At 45.4% G+C, this 23,509-nt stretch overlaps 1 protein-coding gene across 2 annotated transcripts in view; it reads left to right on the top strand.

Annotated features, from left to right (window-relative positions):
- nedd4a (NEDD4 E3 ubiquitin protein ligase a) overlaps positions 1-23,509 on the top strand; it is a 44,517-nt gene that overhangs the window by 9,177 nt on the left and 11,831 nt on the right. The window contains exons 5-9 of one of the 2 annotated variants that reach the window (XM_053623718.1): positions 4,487-4,540; positions 19,550-19,600; positions 19,966-20,027; positions 20,239-20,338; positions 22,886-23,049. In XM_053623718.1, the coding sequence (XP_053479693.1) occupies positions 4,487-4,540; positions 19,550-19,600; positions 19,966-20,027; positions 20,239-20,338; positions 22,886-23,049 (431 nt within the window). Of the gene's footprint in view, positions 1-4,486; positions 4,541-5,423; positions 8,949-19,549; positions 19,601-19,965; positions 20,028-20,238; positions 20,339-22,885; positions 23,050-23,509 lie in introns of those variants that run through there. The other variant, XM_053623717.1, reaches the window with a different exon arrangement.

Raw genomic sequence — 23,509 nt, forward strand, 5'->3', positions numbered from 1 at the left:
CACTGCACCTGTGCGTGCGTGCACACACACACACACACACACAGAGAGAGAGAGAGAGAGAGAGAGAGAGAGAGAGAGAGAGAGAGAGAGACCGGGATCGAGGGAGCCAGACCAGGAGAGAGAGAGAGGGAGAGAGACTAGTTCACTGGAGCCCTCCAGACGCTCTCGGAGCGGTTCAGCTTGTGTATGTGAACAAACCGAGTGATCTAAGACACCCCCCCCCCCCCCCCCCCCCCCCCGAAAAAGGACCCAAAAGCGAACCGTACTCACTCACTCGAATACGGTTCCTTTGTGGGTCCGTTTGTGGTTCGATTTCTTCGTGATATGTGAAAGCAGCGAGGTCCCGGTCCGCTTTGTCCGGTTCTTAGTTCTTATGAAGTTGTGATGCGAACAAGAAAGGGTCCGAGATCGCTTCATCCCTGAGCATTTCTTGAGTACTTTTAAATCTCGTAAAGTTTGGCAGGTCTGATAATATAACATGACATAATGCAGTCAGAGTAGACGTCTCTGGATGTCAGGTCCGTGTGATACCGTGTCGAGATGATCCCAGTGAAAATAATTTTGCACGAGGAAAGGTAGGATGGAGTGTATCTGCTGTGAGAGCAAGGGGAAGACGGCAAACTCCGTGCTTTTGTGAAACCAGAAGCGTAATGGCTTCGATCCAACGAGGAATTGACGCCCGGAGGACGGGATACAGTTAACAATGCATTTCCAATTGTGGCGCTTTTCCGGTGCAGGTATTAGTAATATTCTAACTATAGCTCATATCAGGACTCGTGTGAAATGCGCTTTGTCTCAAGGTTTATTGACGGATTTCGACACCTGCTCTTTTACGTCCATTATAAAGCTGTAGTCACACTTTAAATAAAGGATTTTCTGCCGTGTAGATGAAAACGAATGTATTATATTTTAGTCTCATTTGTTTAATTTGGTTCTCTTTGTCTAGTTTTAGGACATGGCGATGATGTTTTAGGTCATGTTTATGTTTAAAGGGTTCACAAACTTTCAAGCACCACTGGATTTCAAGTGTGCTAAATTATGTCCTATATAAATATTGTACGTTGCAGACCTGACCAACTTGTTTCATCTGAACAGAGTATAGTGCAGAGGAGCTTCGCGTGAGGTTTAGGAATTCGAGATGATTGCAGTCCAGTGTGTTGATTAGTGTTCTGCTGCTTTCAGGTCGTCCTGCAACTCCCTTTTTTTTTTTTGAGCGATTGCTGGCTTCTCTCTTACCGTCCTTACCATTAGTCTGAGAGCGTGTTTCGGACTAATCATACATTTTTTTACTTTAGTCCGGGTCACTTGCGTTTTCCCCTAGAATAGATTCGCCAGAAATCTGTGATCTCGAGCCTGTTTCTGTTTTTTTTTTTTTTTTTTTTTTTTTTAAATCACATCCCTTCTTAATGTGTCCATCATCAAAACTCACATAGTACTAACGCTAGAAATAGAATTAACGCCCAAGCCGTAGCGTATGATGGAGTACTGCTTTCCCGGTGGAGTGTACCATATGCTCCCAGCAGGTGACAGCAGTGTTCTCGTTGTCTTTCCGGAATCTACCAGGAAGCAGTTGAGTCTGCCGCTTTGTTTTTCCAGGAAGAGACTGACCGTTGAACCAGGATAAAGATCTGAGCTCCGTATTGGGATCGTACAAACCCTGTTCTCATCGAGAGAAGAGCGTTGTCATGTGGTCTAGCCCCAGTTCTCCAACACTTCTGATTTAGCACGGGAAGATCATGATCGTTAAATCCATCAGACACAACGCGATAGTCACAAGTAGTGAGTCGGCGTCTCCCGTTCCTGAACGTGTTTCCCCGGCCTGGGTTTCTTTTTTTTTTTCCGGTTCGCATTAACGTGGTTATAATTAGAGTGCACGAGGGGAAGTTTCCTGGCCTTGTAGGGGGAAATTGAGGCCCTGCGTGCTGCTGGAGTGTTGTGAAAACATGTCGTGTGGAGAGAGAGAGAGAGAGAGAGAGAGATGATGAGCAGGGATAATGCTCCACACCTTCAGAGATGAGGCTGGAGAAACCAATTACACAGTACAAACATTTTATTTCAGACACCCCCCCCTCGATAGAGACCGTCTTTTCTGTGTTGCAGGGGTCATAGGTCGGGTCATAGAAGCGATGGTCGAGGAATTCGGTTCCAGAGAGAGCTTTGGATGAGGGGCGTGTCATACACAAGGTCACTTCAGGTCGTTGCCAATACGAAGGAGCGAATTAGTTAATCACGAGCAGATATCTTGCATTGTTCTTTCCCTTCATTTTGTCCGTGTATGAGCGTTGCTTTTTTTCCTCTTTAGTGGACAGAGCAAAACAAAACTGCTGAGGTCGACCTCTTTAGCAGTCTGCTGAGTCACTCGTGCAGCATGAAATGAAAATAAATACTGATATCTTGAACAAACGTGCTTGTCTTGTACACCAGACTCCACCCTGGTTATTCACAGTACCGAGTGTTCTCACCCAAGTCACTATTCTGTATTCTTTCTGCATGTTCGTTACATATTTTTCCCAAACTCTCTACAGGAATACTGTATGTTATGTGCGTTGTTTTTTTTTGTAATCTAGTTGTCTTTCCATATAAGCACAAAGATCAAGTTCCGTCAGTAACGGAGACGATAAGATCTGCGAAGAGCAACCGTCGGTCCAAGCACCGTTTCCCAAATAGGTCGTACTTTACAGTTACCGTCATTGCAGGCCTAATGAATTTATATCCTCCTGACTCGGGATTGGAAATTGTGTTCAAAAGCATGAGCGTGATGCTCGTGCATTAATATATCGTGTAACACGCGTGCTACTCGATCAGTAACCTAAAAAACCGCGTGGTACTCAGACCGTCCGGGAGTTCTCCCCTGCTTACTACAGAGCTAAAACAGACTCGACACTGTCTGCCGGCGGAATTTACAGAGTCTTATTATGAGTCACCGTCCATTTACAGCACACACACATCAGCAGAGGTTAAAGACTCCCTACAGAATGAAACCATAGACCGAACCCATGACCGACTCATTTATACACATTTTAAATTGTAGCGCGATCAAATCCTTGCGCTCGGCTCGAGCCATGTATGTATAATTATGATGTTCATAATAATTCCAATTTTCTATTATCCATCCTTATTTGGTTTGAGAGTTTTATCTGATTTTATAAATTGTATCTTATTCCCTTCTTTCTGCTCGGATTTATCCGATCCCGAGACGTTACTCGGAATCCTAAAGTCCGACGGTTTAACACTGGGCTCCTCGGTATGCTCAGGCTTCACGTTCATTCTGTCGTGTGGTTCACGTCCATGATTCTCAAACCCCCGTTCTTAAAGGCATGTGAATGCTTGGAAGTTGTACGGTTAATATTGCACCAGCTTGTCACGTTTTTTTGCCCGAATTTAGATCGATAAACACGTTAACGTAGAGTCTAATATTATCCTCGAGGCGAGGTGTTTATTAGCACCATTAACGAGGTGTAATATCGGTCTCTGTCTTTGCTTCTCAAACTCCCAAGACACGATTCGTCATGTTCAGAGCTAGAACGCGTCTGATTGGCTGAGACGGAGAACCGTTCACGTCACTTTGTGTCTCGTCAGTGATGTTGAAGTTTATGACGGTGGGATAAAGGATTTAATGCATACGTAATACGTACATTTTTGTGCGAAAGGCAGGAATGTTTCACTCTCTTTCGATCAAAGCAGCATAAAGTGCCGAGGTGTTTAGAGCAGAGTGCTTGAGTAGCTTCATCATCTGATTAACTAATGTACCAGAACTGATCTGAAAGGAATAAATAACACAGGAGTGTGTATTTATAGAAAGGCAGTACCGTGCTTGACTTTTGCAGCAACACTTGACTTTCAACCTTTGTTGACCGCGCTGATTTATCAGCTCGTTATCAGACAGTCGTAGCTTAGCGCAGTGGTTCAGTCAGTCGGCCAGGCGGTTAAGTGTTCGATGTTTGTTTGCTCCTTTCGTTTAAAGTTGCAGCTACAAGGTTAACGTCGTTAACATGTAACGGAAGTCTGCGTCACCTGAAATATTCGACATGAAAGCAGAACGCGCCAATCTTAAAATCCTCGAACTTCAAAAATTTCAGCCGGCTCGTAACTACGTATATCCGTTCACTTCTTTCGTCGTATTCCGGGAGGCGGGGTCTGCGAGGGTTAGGGTTAGGCATGTTGAGTCGTACTCGTGATTTCCTGTTGTCCACGATGGCCGTTCTCATGAAGTTACAGTATCTACACGGTGATCCGATCCAAAAATTTCTCCTTAGATGATAGTGAATGATCAGCAAGTCTGTGACATCACTGAGGTCCTGTGACTTACAGGGGAAAAACTTCAGACATTAAAACCTGTATTTACAGATTACTCCCTTTTAATAAAACGTTGTATTACTACTGTCTGATGTATTTCATCATCCTTTATTGCGAAACAGAAGAAGAAATAAACTGTCATGTACGGCTGAATTTTAATACTCCGATATGATTTCTGTCTCTGTCTTAGGTTCATCCGAGGAAGCATCGTCTTCTGCTCGAAGTGTTTGATGAGAATCGCTTGGTAAGTAGGTTTTTCCACGCTATAACTTTGGCATATTTACTTTGGCGTGTAAGGCGAGATAACGTCGAGTCTTTGTGCGTGCGTGTGCGCTTTACTGCGATCCAATCACGGCGAGTGAACCCGAGTCAGATTATAACGTTAGCTCGGGTTTCGCAACTGATGAATGTGCCCCTTATACTGTACCGTGATTTGTTTAACGAGGTGAAAAGCCAAGTTAGACGCAGTAAAACATAAACCCACGGTCAATATTTATCAAGTTCGAGCGCTGAGGCTGATCCAGGATCTGCCACCTCGCACCGGTTTTTATGGGAAAGGCACAAAACGAGCGTAGATCCAGCCTCTTTAAAGCGGAAACGCGCACAGTCCAGCTGTAAAGCCCGGTCTTATTGTAAATGTTGGGCTCGTGCCTGAATAATAAGCCTCTACCTGAGCCGTAATGTACAGCGAATGGACAAGGATGCCTTTTTCGCAAGTTGCTATTATACTGGAAATGGAATATGCCCAGGGGAGGCATTAAGAGGGTGACAGTAACACCATAAAGGTTGCTGGAGTGTTAGAGGCTTTTTTGTTAAATCGCTTGTGAATGGTTTCCTCTTTAAATTACAGTGGAGGTCAGACAAACTGCTTAATAATGAGACCAGTGTTCCATTTCACAAACAGCACTACTTTGTGTGTGTCAAAGAGAGAGAGAGAGAAAGTTCTGGCAAAAGGGCACACCTGTGGCCAGGTAGTAGAAAATTAAACATATTGACCAAGTCATTGTATTAGTATTGAAAATACATACAACAACAACAACAACAACAAAAAATATATATATATATTTATATATACATTTTTTTTTCGGGGGGGGGGGGTGGGGGGGGTAAACCTGTGTTTTGTTTGCAAGTGTTTGATATCCATGAGAGTATTTTTGTGAACAAAAGATGTAAAGGTTAATCAATAAAGTCAATTTTTCACAGCCTTCTTTTGCTCATATTTAACAAGGGTGCCAATATTATTGGAGGGCATTTGTAAAATTAAAACTGGAAATGTAGACCTCCTGACCTTCACGCATATTTTTGAGTAGGAGTGCCACATTTTAGCACTGGAATATGCTGCTATGAGGTACCTTGCAAAAATATGGCGAAGCTCCAAGTTATTGCTGGACGATATGGCGAAAGTGCAAGTCATCACTCAGAATTACACAAAACGCGCCAAAAGTACGAGTCGTCGCTTTAAACGCAGCGAACGTACGAGTTATGACTCGAACACAAACACGAAAAATGTGAACCGTCACTTTAAAATATACAAAAATCGCAGGTTATGACTCCAAAATACACACAGACTACGACTTATTACTCAAAAGTGCGCCAAAAGGACGAGTCTTGATTGGGTGTTTGGATAATTGCATGACTGAGCAGCTGTGTGGTAAGTATTATCTGTATTATGAATGAACCAGAAAATATTCTGTCCTTCAATGGGCAAAAAAAAAGAATAATAATACTTTCGGTACTAAAGAGAGAAAATTCTGAACGTTTTTCTTCAGGGTTAAAAGTATGGAATTGTGTAAGATTGTGATAGACCTTGGTGTATATTTACAGTAAAGCTGGTAGACCTGTGGTGCATCAAATAAAAAATAAAATAAAATAACGGTAGAAATCTTGAGTCCTTGAGATGGTCGGAACATGCATGAAGCAATGTCTAAAGGTCTCGTTTGGCGTAATATAAGCTTTTTTCCACATCAGTGTTGCAATAACGATGAATGAGTATTGGATATTCTAGTTTGTTCTAGTTTATTTCTGTGTGTCGTAAGACAAAATAATCCAGATTGGGCTCGATCATGGCTTTTTAGCCGAGACGTCTGCAAAAGCAGCGCAACTGTATGAGAAGTCTTGTACGTGAAGTCATTTAAAGAACTATAAAAGCACTCCCCCGACTATTATTGCTCTCAATTTAATATGCGGAGGGACTGTTTACTGACTCGAAAGGTCTGGAATAACTTCCACGTGCAATTGTTTCTGATTGATGGTGGTGGAATGGCATTGACAGATGAACAGGCTTAAAGGCCATCACTGGCTGCCACAGCGTAGTTCAAATGACAAGCAAGGTGGCGCAAGTCCATGTGAGTAAAAGGGCTCTCCAGACCCTCTTCAACACCTTAATCTTTAATATCGAGACACTTTTGATGGAAGACGTTCTATCAGAAGTTCAAGCACGCTACCAGGCGAGTTCTGGTTTCTTTTCTCCAACAGAGCAATGATTCTTTGCAGGTTTTTTTTATTTTTTTTTTGGCTGCTGCTGAAGTCAGGCACCGAGTTTGTAAACTTGCTATCTTTTCACAGTGCCTAGAAGCCCACTGCCGGCGTCTCAAGTATTTCCACAACCCCGGCAGTTAGGAAACCCGATCCTCGGTTTGATACAGAATTAAGTACGAAACCCATTCCATTTTATTTGCTGTAATTTAACTCCACCGAGGGTAAAAATATGAGCTGGCTGCAGCTCTGGAGGAGTCAGAGCTTGGCACAGAGGCAGGCAAGTTGCAGCTCTCTCAAACCATCAGGCACAGAAGCCTGTTGTTTTTGCAGCGTGCTGACCAGAAGCTGGGTTTTTGGGGTTGTTTTTTTTTCTTAAGGGGGTGGAGGCAAGGCCCCGAGCTCTGGTTATGTTCTTGCAAAGTCACAAAGGTGCATTTAGAGCAGGAAGGAGGTCTGCCTGTGGAGTGTTTTGCAGAAAGGAGGGGGGGGCACTTAGTGGGTGTTTGTGCCTGCTCGTAGCGGTTGCCTCTGAGAAACTCAAAGCCGGAATTTGTTTCAGCTCCTTAAAGAGAACGACCACCGTGGAGTTCGCTGTCACACGGTGGAGCGCTATAGGCTGTGCGGCGCTTCTCCGTGCAGTACATTTGACCTCCACTGGCCTTTAGCATTGGAGGAACCTCAAGAGGAATGCAACTTGTCACTGGAGCTATTTTGGCTATGTGCGTGCGTTAATTGTAATCACAGCCGTTGCATTGCCGCTAATCGTCGTCTTCGGTTTCTTTTTTTTTTCTTTTCTTTTTATTAAACTGCGATAGCAATTATTTTCACCATGCCTGTTTGGGATTAGGTGGTCAGGCTGAATGGCACATCGTCTGCGCATGCATTTTGCTGCAAGGAGAAGCAACACCGACCCTCTGTCTGAAAGCTGCAGCCATGAGGTGGAGGACGGACTTGGGACACCTGCTCGGAGCCCGGCAGAGCCCCTGAGTCACCCCAACTCGTTTCATATGAAAGTAACTCCAGGACAGCTGGCTCTTGGTCTGCCTCCTCTTTCACCAGATTATGGCAGCCTGCAACGCCATACTACTGTATTTGTACCCAAGGTGAACAGCAGCGGTGGGAACAGGAAGAGCACACTCCAGATTTCCTTGCAGTCTTCCAGCAGGCAGAATTTGGATGGAGACGGTTCCAGTGGTGGGGGAGAGGAAACAGACCCTGGGATTTGCGACGGCGGTGCTGGAGGCAGCTCTGACGGGGGATCGTGTAGCAGCAGCACGGCTAGCGATGTCGGCTACTGCAGCAGCAACAGCATATTCGACTCGGATATCGCTGAGCGCAAGACGTCCCATGATAAAGGTACATGCCGTCGGAGGACCAAGGCTCCTTTACGCCGCTGCTCCTCGCTGGTCATTTTCCCACGTAGTCCCTGCACCACACCGCCGGCTTCGCCGGTCAGTCCCGTGGCAGCTCCTCTGCTTCCGCCGTCTAACCGAGGGCCCTTTCAGACCTCACACCAGCTGCAGCTGTCCGCAGCAGATTCGTCTCCGGACGAGCCCAAGGTCTCGGTCGCCTCAGCGGTGAATGGTGTGAGACTTTCCAAGAGCAGCTGTCAGCCCGCTGAAGTTCGGGATGCCAGGCCCATCATGCATTTTAGCATTTCGACTGACCCGATGATAAGATCTGAACAATCCGAAAGGCACTCCGGTGTCCTGGTGCACCCTGCAAACCAGCCCCCGCTTCCACCTGGGAAAGGAAACCCGGCCAGAGCCGTGGTCAACGTCGACTGCTCTAAATCCCCGGAAAAGTCAGAGGAAGCCAACACTAAACTTGGGAACCGTAATCCGAAGCTGTACCGTAGCACTTCGGCCTGTATGCTTCCCACGGGGAAGTTATCGACGGAGAAGAGACACCACACTTGTCCGACTATCGGCAAATCGAACACGTTTCAGGAAATCTGTTTTCACCGAGGCTTGCAGAGGAGTATTTCCCTCGAGGTGCCCTTCTTGAACACTGGGATATCATGCCATATGTCCAACACAAAACAGCCCAGCCGCATGAATGGCGCGACACACGTGCATATATACGTGTCCCGAGGGAATGGTGTGAAAGCGCCCGACTCGCCAAAAGATACCAGTGCCAATGATAAAAAAGAACTGGCTCTTACCAACTCTGGGGTAAGCATTCTGATCCTCTCGGTTCGCCGTTCAGAAAAAAAGGTAACGCATGAGGATAGTTAGTTTTTGTTTGCTACTAATGTGACAGGATAGGAGGTGAAAAGAGGCACCATGACCTAAACAGTAGATTTCAAATCCTAATTCTACACTTTAGTATCTGTTACTGTGAGGAAGGATGGTAGTGATGGTAGTCACAGCATGGCTAATTATTCAGTGAGTTACTAAAGTGAAGCTAACATGTAACTCTGGACCCCTCGGTGCGTCCTGGGTTCCACAGGTTCAGCAGAAATACAGCTAATTAATATTAGTTACTCATATGAGATGGTTTATCTTTACAAGACCAGATCATTTACTGTATGCTCATCTCATTACTTATATGCAAATAGATGTTTGTAAGTCTTATAAGTCGCTTTGGATAAACACGTCTGCTAAATGAATAAATGTAAATATAAGGGATAATCTTTTGGTATGAAACTTGGATGCTCTTTATAATAATTAAATACGGTTTTTCCGGTTTTCCGAAGCACTTGTTCGAAAATTCAAGCTTGTTCTGTGTGTGTGGGTGAGTGTGTGTGTGTTTGTATGCAAATACGTTTGCATTCAACATGATTCAACCCCCGTTGCAAATCAGGTTTATTATCAAAATGTCCAGACTTTCATCTGTTTGCGATGAACAAATCAAACAAAAGCAACTGAAATAGTTCAACACAGCGAACGCTTCAAGTGGTTTCAACAAATTCAACTGAAAATGCGACTTGTAATGATTTCTCCACTCTCTACATTATTCACCCCCTTCATGGTAAACATCTTTAGTACTTAGTAGAGCTCATTTTACTGTTATGACCTGCTGCAAACCAGATGCAGAGCTTCTGCAGCGTTCCTGAGGAATCTTCTCCCGTTCCTCATGAGCAAATCCTCCAGTTCAGTAATATTCTTGGATTTGCGTGCTGCAGCCGTCTTCTTCACTTCCCCTCGAGGGTTTTTCACAACCTGCCTTCTCAGAAATCTACTCACAGCTGTTGATAGCTGCCTTTTTCTTCCCTGTCCAGGTATCTCATGCACTTTCTACCCCTAGTCAAAATCAGGTGTTTCGCATGTTCCAGCTCAAGCACACGTGGTGCAACTAATGAAACCCTTGATTAGTTTAGCGTCAGATGTGCTGCATATTTGTGCTGTTGTGAGGGATTCTATTCAGGGGGGGTTGAATCATTTTGAAACTGGAGAAACTTGGTGAATTTGGGGAAACCACTTGAAGCATTCGTGTGTCAAACTCTTTCAGTTCCTTTTGTTTGATCTGTTCGCTGCAAACAGCTGAAAGTCTGTACATTTTGACACTGAACCTGATTTGCACTGGGGGTGGGGATCATTTTGGTTGCAACTGTATGGTAAAGGGAGGGCAGGGGGTTCCTCCATTTTTATTACTCTATTAGCACGATGAGAAATCCTTTTAACTGTTTACCTTGCGGCTAATTATAGCAGATAGCCGATAGGGCCGCCTGCAGGAGTATAAATATGGAGCTGCCTGTCTCCAGATTGTCTGCCCTCAGCACTGAAATGGCCAGCGCCCGCGACTCAAATTTAACGACATGATCTGAGAGGAGTGCACATGGCTCGAAGTCAGCTGCTGGGGTTCGAGAGGGGAGGGCTGGGGTGGGGTGGGGTGGGGTGTTGTGGGGCTGACGGGGTATTTCTAGTCTCTGAAACATCTTGCGTCCCTATTTCCATTCTCTAATACGTCTCTATTATTAATAATAGCCGGCTTTTTTCTGTCCAGAACTCTCTGTATAAGGCTTATATAACAGTCAAACAGCTAAATGCATGTTAAATATAATACATACACCAATATATATATATATATATATATATAAGAGAACCTTGGACAGTGACAGTCAAAATTAGATTTGTCTAATGAAAAGTTCATGCAGTTTGTCATAGTAGCTTGGTCACTTTTCTTGGCATTGGCTTAATAATGAAAATGTCATTAAAGAAAGCAGAATATTACGTAGGAGACCACTTTTTAGACAAAAAACATGAAGGCTGCTGGGTTTCGCTGCAAAATAAGAAGCGAGTGCGACAGTCAAAGTCTCCAGAAGATCCGTGGCTGGTTCTGCAAGATGCTCAGTAACACTTGCAGCTCATTTCCGTATAAAACTGCACTAACTCTTCATTTTGTAAGGAAAAAGAACGCTCGGTGTTGTGCTGTTTATAGGAAAATAATCAACAACTGCGTGGTGAGATGAAATGCAGTTACTGTTGTGACCCTGAATTTCATCATTTTCCTAGAGCAGCACGTCTCGGAGTGTTTTCTTTCTTTTATACCGCAGCAATTTGTGGCACATCGAACGACACGTCACACTTTTCCCCAATTACTGTGAAACATCCTAGTAAACGTTAGTTCCTGTTCTCACATTCACTCTCTCTCTCTCTTTCGAACTTCATAAGACAAAAAAACGCAGCTTTTGATGTTACCGAGAAACCACGACACGTAAACTCGTCTGTCGCGAAGGTGTCGGAAATCTTAAAGTTACAGCTTTTCCGCAAAGTGCCGACACCGGAGACTCCTTCCCTAAATGTTTATTTAACATCTCCTTATATAAAAATTAGCGTCCCTGGAATCGAGCCGTTGCTATAGAAACGATAGTGTATCAGAACGAGCGCATCGACGTGAAGCTGTGATTTGCAGCCGCACTACTGTCAAGAGCTGCTGTTATAGAAAATGAATCGGACCAATCAGGTGTGAGAATTCGACAGCGCTGAGGTATGATCGTATTTTAATGCCTAATATTACCGTAGTGTTTTAGATGTCACAGATCGACTCTTACGTCAGTATATTTTAGTTGTTGTGTCACTTTTATTTGCTTGAACGCACAGACTGTTAATCCTCTGCTGATTTTATGAAAGAACTTGGAAAGGTTAAGGAACTCGAATTGCTTTCAGGTCAGGGTGTAAAGGGCACACGGGGTTCCTCAGACAAGACCAGTTGGAGGTCGAGGCCGAAGATCATATGCCAAGAATGACCGTCCCATATTTATGAGAATGCCTGTGCAGGTGACACATTTCAGTGCATTCGTGGCTCTTGTTATTGCCAATCCGGTCATTAAGTCAGGGACTCCTCGTCCGTACAGAGCGGCCTCGGCTCCGCTCTCCAGGGAACCTCCTGCGAGATATCAGGGCTCTCAGTACCGTACGATTTCTCTTCGAGGTCATTCCAGGAGTGGTCTGTGCACAGCCGTGCGCTTTCCGAAAGGCCGGGAGCACTCGCTGCGATGTAAATAGGTAGCAGATGTGCGTGTGTAAATTTTAACCTCCTCCAAGTTTGTTTTTCCGCTGTCGTCGCCGCGTCGCGCACGATTTTACTTGTCACTCAAGCTGGAAGCAATTCTCTGATGTCTGCCACTGATGCTGGCGGTGAATGAGAGAGTTTCGAATCGCGGGATACCACCTCGCAGTCGTAACGGCCCTGGACGAAAAAGAACGCCGTAGACGTGTGTGCATCAAGACACCAGCTGTGCAGCTTACCCAGTTTAAACGAGTGCGGTATGAGAAGGGCAGACTACAGGACGGGTTTTTACAAATGCCAAATTAAATCCTGTAAGCGCGATTAAAAGCCTTTTCGCGCCAGCTCGACCTCACAAATCCTTTTACGTTTGTTCGTCTTGACATGTGCTTTGATTTAGAGGAAATAAAGTCAAGCAGAATGCAACACACATGTAGGAACTGGAAATGCAGCAAACCTGTAAGTGTTTTACAGTGAATATATTTTTAAAATATATTCTCCACGAACTCAGGGCGTGGCTCATTCGATCGACAAGCCGTCAAAATGCATCGTGATCATCGTCTGGCACGAACACGCGTACACGAGCGCGGTGGCCTCGGTCGGCTTCTAGCGCAGTCCGACTCCAGTCAGAAAGCGATTCGACTCTGAATCGACTCGCCTGCAGGAAGTGAATCGATCAGTGCTGTGTGTTTTGGGTTGCAGCATTGATTTGTAGGTGTAAGATGCTAAACTGAGCCAAAGCATAACGCTGTGTTCTGGAGATTATTTCTCAAAAACAGAAAATAAACACTGGATGTGATGCGTAATGTTTTAAATGAGTCATTTATAATTATCTAATCATTTATTGAGTGCAAGCTCCATGTTTTTTAGCTTTGTGTAGATTTGTTTAGCGTCTTTTTATTGTGCAACCAACCCAACTAGCAAGCATCAGTTTAACCTCTGGTTTGGATTCAGCAAAACAAACTAACTTCCAGTGGCTCTTTGAAAGTCCTGGGATCGAACGCCACAAGCATTACTGCTGAAAATGAACCGCTAGAGTAGGTTATGCTAGAACATTCGTTTGTGCTAGAAATGCTGTTTTACCGATAGCAGAACGGAGCAGGTCAGGAATATTTTCTCTGGTGGTCTGGAAACAATGTTCTTACCGTATCCCATGATTCAAAGCTTTCTCTATCAGCTATCATCAGTGGCAAGATTAGAGGAGTGTTTCCAGCTTGACCGATAAGCCAAATGAACCACAACACAGCTCCACCTAGAGAACATCCAGTTCCAGTGCTGGAGGGTCAAAGCGCTGCACGGTTTAGACTTTTCCCTGATCTGATTGGTCCGATTCGGCTCCAGGGATAAAGTTCATGCTCTCTCGCTGTAGCCCAAGACCTGGTGAATAGAAATCAAGCTCCTCGATGATCAAAGTCGTTTCTCTTTAAGCGCACACCATGGAGTTTGGGCTTCAGAGATTTGGCATTACTTGACTTTTTCCCCTGGTGTTCACTAACCTAAGCCAGGCTGAACCGCTCCGGATAATTACGCTGAACTTTTTTCCACTGTTATTGCTCGCCATGTCTGAGAGGTGACTGATAAAACACTCGGGTCAAGTGGGGAAAGCTGTGCTTTCTGGAAGTAGAAGGCTTGGAAGAGAGCCACCATTTTGAATCAGTGTTGTGATATTTCCCTCTGATGTTACCACACTTGAAAAGGTGCGAGGTGGGATTACCTTTAAAACCTTTTCATGAATACACGGCCATCTGTGTGTGACAAGCGAAGACGGCACGGACTGACTCGTATTTAGCACTTATTAGAGCTGGGTGAATGAATCAGTCAGCACTAATATTTTACTGTCTGGAAGGTCGGTATTGAAAAGCTTCACTATGATTCGGGTACACTCTCTTTAAGTGATGGTGAAAACCGTATCTGATCGGTTAAACATCTTCAGGTCAGTAGATATCATCTAGAACTGAAAGCTATTAGATTTACTGTTTACTGAGGTTCTCTCTGGTACTTAATACAGCTGCATGTTCAAATTTATGGTTTTGATAATATATTTATTGATGTATTTTTTTGGTTGAGCGAATGGATGAATTGATGGGTGGACGGATGGATAATGGATGGACAGGTAGGTTTTGGGGTGGCTGGATGGACAACTGGAAGGATGGGTGGATAGATGAATAGCTTGTTGGATGGATGGATGGAAGGAAAGTTTGTTGGATGGATTAATAGATGGGCAGATTAATGATAGATGGACAGATGAATGGATGGTGGATAGACGAGTAGATGGATCGATGGATGGGCAGTTGTATGGATGGATGCATGACAAATGGATTGATGGATGGATGGATAGGTTTTCTGATTACTCATTGGATACCACAAGAGCCAATATTGAGAAAATAGTTGCATGGATGGGCAGCTGACTAGATAGCTGGCTGGATGGACGGACTGATGAATGGAATGTTGGATAGATTGATGGATGGACTGGTGGATGGATTGATGAATTGACTGCTAGATGGACTTATGGATGGATTGATGAATTGACTGCTAGATGGACTTATGGATGGATTGATGAATTGACTAATGGATGGACTGTTGGATGGATTGCTGAATTGATGGGAAGCTGAGTGGATGGGTGGACTGATGGATGGACTGATGGATTGATGGGAAACTGTGTGGATGGTTGGGTGGGTGGATGGATGGATGGATGGACGTATGGATTGATGGGAAGCTGAGTGGATGCTTGGGGGGACTGATGGATGGACTGATGGATTGACGAATGGACTGATGGATGGCTGGATTGATGGGAAACTGAGGGGATGGGTGGGTGGATGGATGGAAGGATGGATGGATGGACGTATGGATTGATGGGAAGCTGAGTGGATGCTTGGGTGGACTGATGGATGGACTGATGGATTGATGATGGATGGATTGATGGGAAACTGAGGGGATGGTTGGGTGGGTGGATGGATGGATGGACGGATGGATTGATGGGAAGCTGAGTGGACGGTTGGGTGGGTGGATGGATGGATGGACGGATGGATTGATGGGAAGCTGAGTGGACGGTTGGGTGGGTGGATGGATGGATGGACGGATGGATTGATGGGAAGCTGAGTGGACGGTTGGGTGGGTGGATGGATGGATGGACGGATGGATTGATGGGAAGCTGAGTGGACGGTTGGGTGGAAGGATGGATGGATGGACGGATGGATTGATGGGAAGCTGAGTGGACGGTTGGGTGGAAGGATGGATGGATGGACGGATGGATTGATGGGAAGCTGAGTGGACGGTTGGGTGGAAGGATGGATGGATGGATGGATGGATTGATGGGAAGCTGAGTGGATGCTTCGATGGTTGGCGGACGGATGGATGGATGGATTGGGTTGCCACAGGCACATAAATGAAACCTAGTGTTCATGCATGTTTGCATGTAATTCAGATGACAGAATATTTTTAAGAACTTTGAAGTGTTTCTAAATGTTCTTCAAACCTGTTATTGGTTTTGGAGTGTCCGACTCCGTTCATTCATTAGTATACAGTTTACACGTGGAGTGTGTGATGCAGAGTAATGAAGACTTCTGTAAAATACAGAGTTAGCAAACTGTTGCCTTCGTTTAAGATCCTGAACTTTAATGAGTGTTCTGCAGCGCTGTGTTTATGAGCGCTCTGCTTGTTCTCAGTTGTGCTATTCTCGGCTTAGAGCTGAAAAATGTGACTCGACTCTGCTAGAGAGGGCTGAACAGGCTGCATTCCTGTTGCTTTGTGGTTTGAGACCCTAATTTTGAGCAAATGTGTGCCTGCTGTGGAAAAAAAAAGGACACGTCGAGAGCAAAAAGCACAAAATCCATGTCTTTGCTTAAGCCTGTGTGTCGTGCTGGAGAAAAAAGTTCATGAGTCTGCTTGTGTTGGTGTGTTTTCAGTGTGAAGACATTTTGAACGTGTGTTCGCAGTGATTTAACACTCGTTTGGGCTGTGAGGGATGTTAACAGTGCTGAGCTGGTGAGAAGTTTATGCAGGTAGTTTTGTCGTGTGTTATGAGGGTCAGCAGCTGGGGTGGGGTGGGTCGAAACTGGATATTATTTGTTCCCAAAACAAGCAGCTCGGGTTTCAGATTTTTCCCAGTGAAATTATTTAATACATGTTTCATGAGGAATTTCCACCAGCGCAAATATAAACTCAGCAAACGTGTGAATGTGTTTAAGCAGCCGGTGCTTTCCTTTAGAACAGGTCTACTTCTCTCCGTCTGACGTGAAATGCGATGCTCATCACCATACGTGATCAAAAATCTAACGTGAGAAACACATTTAAAGCAGACAGGGATTTGTATTGGAGACGCGGTTACATGCAGTTATAGAGGCCACGCCTCCTTCACTGAGACTGACAGGGACCGAGGCCACGCCTCCAATTCATAAAACACCTATAAGAAAAAACGCTCCTTAATTGGAGCGAAATTAAGCTCCAGTTCTTCTCTGTGAAGTATTGGGCTCGTCCTCTCTCTCTCTCTCTCTCTCTCTCTCTCTCTCTCTCTCTCTCTCTCTATGCCTTTCTCTCTCTCTCTCTCTCTCTCTCTCTCTCTCTCTCTCTCTCTATGCCTTTCTGTCTCTCTCTCTCTGTGCCTTTCTGTCTCTCTCTCTCTCTCTCTCTCTCTCTCTCTCTCTATGCCTTTCTGTCTCTCTCTCTCTGTGCCTTTCTGTCTCTCTCTCTCTCTCTCTCTCACTGTGCCTTTCTGTCTCTCTCTCTCTCTCTCTCTCACTGTGCCTTTCTGTCTCTCTCTCTCTCTCTCTCCCTGTGCCTTTCTGTCTCTCTCTCTCTCTCTCTCTCTCTCTCTCTTTCTCTCTCTCTCTCTGTGCCTTTCTGTCTCTGTCTCTCTCTCTCTCTCTCTCTCTCTTTCTCTCTCTCTCTCTGTGCCTTTCTGTCTCTCTCTCTCTCTCTCTCTGTGCTTTCTGTCTCTCTCTCTCTCTCTTTCTCTCTCTCTCTCTCTCTCTCTGTGCCTTTCTGTCTCTCTCTCTCTCTCTCCCTGTGCCTTTCTGTCTCTCTCTCTCTCTCTTTCTCTCTCTCTCTCTCTCTCTGTGCCTTTCTGTCTCTCTCTCTCTCTCTTTCTCTCTCTCTCTCTCTCTCTCTGTGCCTTTCTGTCTCTCTCTCTCTCTCTCTCTCTCTCCCTGTGCCTTTCTGTCTCTCTCTCTCTCTCTCTCTCTCTTTCTCTCTCTCTCTCTCTGTGCCTTTCTGTCTCTCTCTCTCTCTCTCTCTCTCTGTGTGCTTTCTGTCTCTCTCTCCCTGTGCCTTTCTGTCTCTCTCTCTCTCTCTTTCTCTCTCTCTCTCTCTCTCTCTCTCTCTCTGTGCCTTTCTGTCTCTCTCTCTCTCTCTGTGCTTTCTGTCTCTCTCTCCCTGTGCCTTTCTGTCTCTCTCTCTCTCTCTCTCTCTCTCTCTCTCTCTCTTTCTCTCTCTCTCTCTGTGCCTTTCTGTCTCTCTCTCTCTCTCTCTCTGTGCTTTCTGTCTCTCTCTCCCTGTGCCTTTCTCTCTCTCTCTCTCTCTCTCTCTCTCTCTCTCTCTCTGTGCCTTTCTCTCTCTCTCTGTCTGCTTTCCTGTCTGCCTGGCTGTCATCCTATCTTCCTTTTATTCTTTCTTTCATTTATTCTTTCCTTTACTATTTCTATTATTCCTTTCTTCTTTCATCATTGTTTCATTTATTTTGTTTATATTCTTATGTCCATTTCATTCCTTCATTTCTTTTCTTTCTTTTTCCCCATTTCTTCTTGATTTATTTTTTCTTTGACTATTTCTATTGGTTTTTTGTTTCTTTTCTTTCCTGTTTTATTCTTTCGTTTATTTTTTATTATTATTGAACTTTTTTTAAGGTAATAACTTCTCCCTCATGTGACGGCTGCATGATTAAGACTCCGCCCAGTAGAACGGAGTCACATTTTAAGTGGGTGGACTTCATTACAGTTTCTGATGGCAGTAAAACCACGTTACTCGTGTTACACATTTATTGTGAAGAAAACAGTATGATGTCAGATGCGTTTTAAATAAATCACGTTTTGCCCCGAGGATTCTCTCTTTAGCCCCGAATAATTCTCCACTCTGCGGTGGTTGTAGTTTTATATCTTCAGTGAACAGAGGCGAGACCAATCTGACGGGGTTTAGAGGAAAATACCTGGAAACGCTCGAGTCTTATTGGCTGACGGTCTCTCAATTCTGCTGAACGCTAGCTCACAGTCAGTGTGAGGAAACAGGGACACACGCCGATTATTTAAACCAGTAACCCAGTGAAACTGAAACAGCGACATCCTCCGGTACGGAGCAGGAAAACAAGGTGTCTAAATATCTGTCTCACTCGCTCTGTCTCTCTCTCCCTCTCTCTCCCTCTCTCTCTCTCTCTCTCTCACACTCTCAATCTCTCTCCCTCTCTCTCTCTCACACACTCTCTCTCTCTCTCTCTCTCACACTCTCAATCTCTCTCACACTCTCAATCTCTCTCCCTCTCTCTCTCACACACACTCTCAATCTCTCTCACTCCCTCCCTCTCTCTCTCTCTCTCTCTCTCTCTCTCTCTCTCTCACACACACACACACTCTCAATCTCTCTCACACTCTCAATCTCTCTCCCTCTCTCTCTCACACACTCTCTCTCTCTCTCTCTCTCACACTCTCAATCTCTCTCACACTCTCAATCTCTCTCCCTCTCTCTCTCTCACACACTCTCAATCTCTCTCACTCCCTCCCTCTCTCTCTCTCTCTCTCTCTCTCTCTCTCTCTCTCACACACACACACACTCTCAATCTCTCTCACACTCTCAATCTCTCTCCCTCTCTCTCTCTCACACACTCTCTCTCTCTCTCTCTCACACACTCTCAATCTCTCTCACACACACACTCTCAATCTCTCTCACACTCTCAATCTCTCACACTCTCAATCTCTCTCTCTCTCTCTCTCACACTCTCTCTCTCTCTCTTTCACACACTCTCTCTCTCTCTCGCTTTCTCTCTCTCACACACACTCTCAATCTCTCTCCCTCTCTCTCTCTCTCTCTCTCTCTCTCGCTTTCTCTCTCTCTCTCTCACACTTTCAATCTCTCTCCCTCTCTCTCTCACACTTTCAATCTCTCTCCCTCTCTCTCTCTCTCTCTCTCTCTCTCTCCCCCTCTCTCTATCTATCTCTCTCTCTATCTCTCTCTCTCTCTCCCCCCCCTCTCTCTCTCGCTCTCTCTCTCTCTGTGTGTTTCCCTCTCTCTCTCTCTCTCTCTCTCTCTCTCTCTCTCTCTCCCTCCCTCCCTCCCTCCCTCTCTCTCTCTCTCTTTCCCCCCCCCCTCTCTCCCTCTCTCTCTCTATCTCTCTCTCCAGACGCGTGATGACTTTCTGGGTCAGGTGGACGTTCCTCTGCATCAGATCCCTGTGAGTGACTGAAACTTGTTTGTTTTTTTTCTGTGTAAATGTGAAAGTTCTGTAGGGGTGTGTGACTCTCGGGTCTGTAGCGACTGCACGTGACCGCGTGTCTGTTATTAAGCGTGTATACAGCACTACAGTCCGATGACGAGCGGTGTTTAATCCATGGTTTTTTTTAGTCCCTGGTTGTATTTATAGCTGCTAAAGCCCTTATTTAGATCTTCATGGACCCAGCTGGGTGTTGTTGTTGTAAATGGGAAAATCCATCACGCACGGCCATCATTATCCACACGCTCATAAATATTTACACCAGCACGGTCATCGTTTTTAGATTTCTCTGTATTCAACTTGTTGATTATTTCTTCTTGTTCCAGACAGAAGCACCGGGCAGCGAGAGACCGTACACGTTCAAAGACTTTCTGCTCCATCCGAGAAGGTCCTTCTTCTTCTTCTTATTATTATTATTGTTTTATTTATTTATTTACAATTAATTATACATTTCGTGTTTACCTTTGGTGTGTATAAAACGCCAGATCGTCAACGATGTGGTTCATTTTTTCACTTCCTGTGAACAAAAACGCATTCAAAGTGTCCGTGTTTATCTTCCGATCGTTGAATCCTTTTGAAATATCATTTGTTTCACGCAGCCACAAGTCAAGGGTCAAAGGTCACCTGAGGCTAAAGATGACCTACCTGCCCAAGAGTGGTTCAGAGGAGGAGCAGACCGAGCAGGTCGAGGAAGTGGACGTAAGCTGCTGTTTTGGATTAGATGGATTAGTCTGATGATGGTTATTATCAGTTCTGTTATCGAGTCTGAAGAACGCTGCGTTTTCTTTCTTCACACGCGTGATCTCAGTGAGATTTCAACACGCACGCACGCACGCACGCACGGTAAAACAGCGATTACGGAATGAAAATGATAGAAATGTCCGGTTAATTAAAGAATAAGAACATCATAGGGTTTTTTTTTTTATCTGTTTACAGTGACGTACGTTTAATGTTGTGGAACGCACGTGAAACCCGTCAGTTCCCGTCCTCACGTTTTGGCGGCTATAACCAGTCGTGAGAACAGAGAAACCGCCAAGAAGCACAAACTCTGTCCTGAAGTTACAAAGCGTTGACACTGGAGACTCCTTCCAAAATAAATAAAGCTAAATGAAGCTGTCCTTAACAACACAACGACGATGGGTTACGGGGCGCGTCCGCCGCGGGTCCGAGTCACCGTGACCGAGCTGTTGCTATAGAAACGCGTGACGCGTCAGAACGGGCGTGTGGAGTGCGTATAAACCTGTGATTTGTAGCTGCAGTACTGCACCGTGTTGTCCAGTAAACAGACGCTTCACTGGGTTCGGTTCCATAATGTTCCAAAAACATGCTGATAAAACAGGGGGCGTGCGAGGCGCTGCTTCCTGGTATGTGTTCAGCTCAAGTTTCCATGTGAAGCGTAGTATAACTCGAGTGAAACGTTTCGGGGAATGGAGAGAGAGAGAGATAGAGACAGAGAGATAGATAGAGACAGATAGAGACAGAGAGAGAGAGAGAGATAGATAGAGAGAGAGAGAGAGAGAGGGAGATATAGAGACATAGAGAGAGAGAGATATAGAGACAGAGAGGGAGATAGAGAGAGACCAAGACAGAGAGAGAGAGGGAGATAGAGAGAGAGAGAGAGACAGACAGACAGAGGGAGAGAGATAGAGAGGGAGAGAGAGAGAAATATAGAGACAAAGAGAGAGGGAGAGAGAGAGAGGGAGATAGTGAGAGGGAGATGGAGAGACAGAGTGAGAGAGAGAGAGAGAGAGAGACAGACAGAGAGAGAGAGATAGAGAGGGAGATAGAGAGATTTAGAGACAAAGAGAGAGGGAGATAGTGAGAGGGAGATGGAGAGACAGAGTGAGAGAGAGAGAGACAGAGAGAGACAGGGAGATAGAGAGAGAGAGAGAGAGAGAGAGACAAAGAGTGAGGGAGAGAGAGAGAGACAGACAGACAGAGAGAGAGATATAGAGACAAAGAGTGAGGGAGAGAGAGAGAGAGAGATAGAGAGAGGGAGATAGAGAGAGACCAAGACAGAGAGGGAGATAGTGAGAGGGAGTTGGAGAGACAGAGTGAGAGAGCGATAGAGAGAGAGAGACAGAGTGAGAGAGCGATAGAGAGAGAGAGACAGACAGAGAGAGAGACAGGGAGATAGAGAGAGAGAGAGAGAGACAGAGTGAGGGAGAGAGAGAGATAGAGAGAGGGAGATAGAGAGAGACAGACAGAGAGAGAGATAGAGACAGACAGACAGAGAGAGAGAGATATAGAGACAAAGAGTGAGGGAGAGAGAGAGAGAGAGATAGAGAGAGGGAGATAGAGAGAGACAGACAGACAGAGAGAGAGATAGAGACAGACAGACAGAGAGAGGGAGATAGAGAGAGACAGACAGACAGAGAGAGGGAGAGGGAGATAGAGAGAGACCAAGACAGAGAGAGAGATCGAGAGCGATATATAGACAGAGAGAGAGAGAGAGAGACAAAGAGAGAGAGAGAGAGAAAGCGAGCTTGTTGGTTGTACAGTGACTCCTGTGTTCTGTTCGAAGCACCGCTCACCATTCCTGTGAGTCTGGAGTTATATTTGCTCTGTGGCCTCAGGGGAGGATCCACTCGACCCCGCTGCCCTTCTACTCTTCACCCGGTCTGAAATCTGCACGGCTGACCCCGCAGTCACAGAGCTAGCAACATGTCACCTGTCCTGCCATAGAAATAGCTCTCGCTAGACTCGTATCACACTCGAGCGCCGTTAGCACGAATTTCACCAAAATTCATTTGCGTGCGCACGAGGCGAATCATTTTCGGTCCATGGAATCGACTCCAAAGTCGACTCTTCGATTTGGATGACTAGAATCAGCTCTTTTTTGGGATGAACCGAAAACAAGCTGAAGACTTGACAGCTTGACATGCAACATTTATTTATTTAAAAATATGTTTACATATATATGTGTTAAGAAACGCTATGCCACAGCCCATAATATTCACGCTTCATGACATGAATATGTCGTTTCGCCTGCGTACGCCACGGCGACGGATTTGAACCGACGCAGTCGAGACGTGACCGCAGTGTAAACTTTCATTCAGAGCTGAAACTCCGAAGTTTGAATTAAACCCGAAAGTCTGCGCTTCGTTTCGAATCTGTTGTGGGCGGTGTCCAAATACTTCTGAGCCGGACAGTACGTCACGCGGTTAAACGGATGCGTCCGGCCGTCGCGCCGTGTTGCCTGCGTACAGCGGCGTGTAAGTGACTGGTCGATGTTTTGTGTCGCAGCCCGGCTGGGAGTTCCTGGAGAGTCAGGATGTGTGCGGGCCGTGCCAACCTCACCAGCTGCCCCCGCTGCCCCCTGGCTGGGAGGAGAGGCAGGACAACCTCGGCAGAACCTACTACGTCAACCACGAGAACCGCACCACACAGTGGCACAGACCCACTATCCAGTAAGACCACATTACAGCAACATGCTTCTGAAACAGTACTAAAGGGTACCTTTCCTTGCTTTTAATAAAGCGTACGTCTTTTACACCTTTATACGCGTCCTCCATCTTGAAATATTGATATATTTACGTTGAAATTGGATTTAAGGAACTTTTAACGGTACGCTTCACGGACCTTTTCTAGTTTAAAGGTACACTTGATGTTACCATTCCAGTGACAGGAATGGTAACATCAAGAGAGTGAAATATTTTACAACGGTCTACAATTACTGAGTGTTGCGCTGTAGAATGTATTGGCGCCCCGTACTAATGCCACCGAGTGCACATACGGGTGTGTGGTTTGTGTTTCTAATAAACCGGTAATAAACGACCCCGGCGTGCGGAAGGTTTAAAATGCACTCGCGGTGTAACGCTGCCCCCTGCAGGTGGAGTATGTCCTTACACCAGGGTCGTTGTCGATGCT

Source organism: Ictalurus furcatus, chromosome 4 (genome assembly GCF_023375685.1).
Source record: "Ictalurus furcatus strain D&B chromosome 4, Billie_1.0, whole genome shotgun sequence".
NCBI classification, from domain to species: Eukaryota; Metazoa; Chordata; class Actinopteri; order Siluriformes; family Ictaluridae; genus Ictalurus; species Ictalurus furcatus.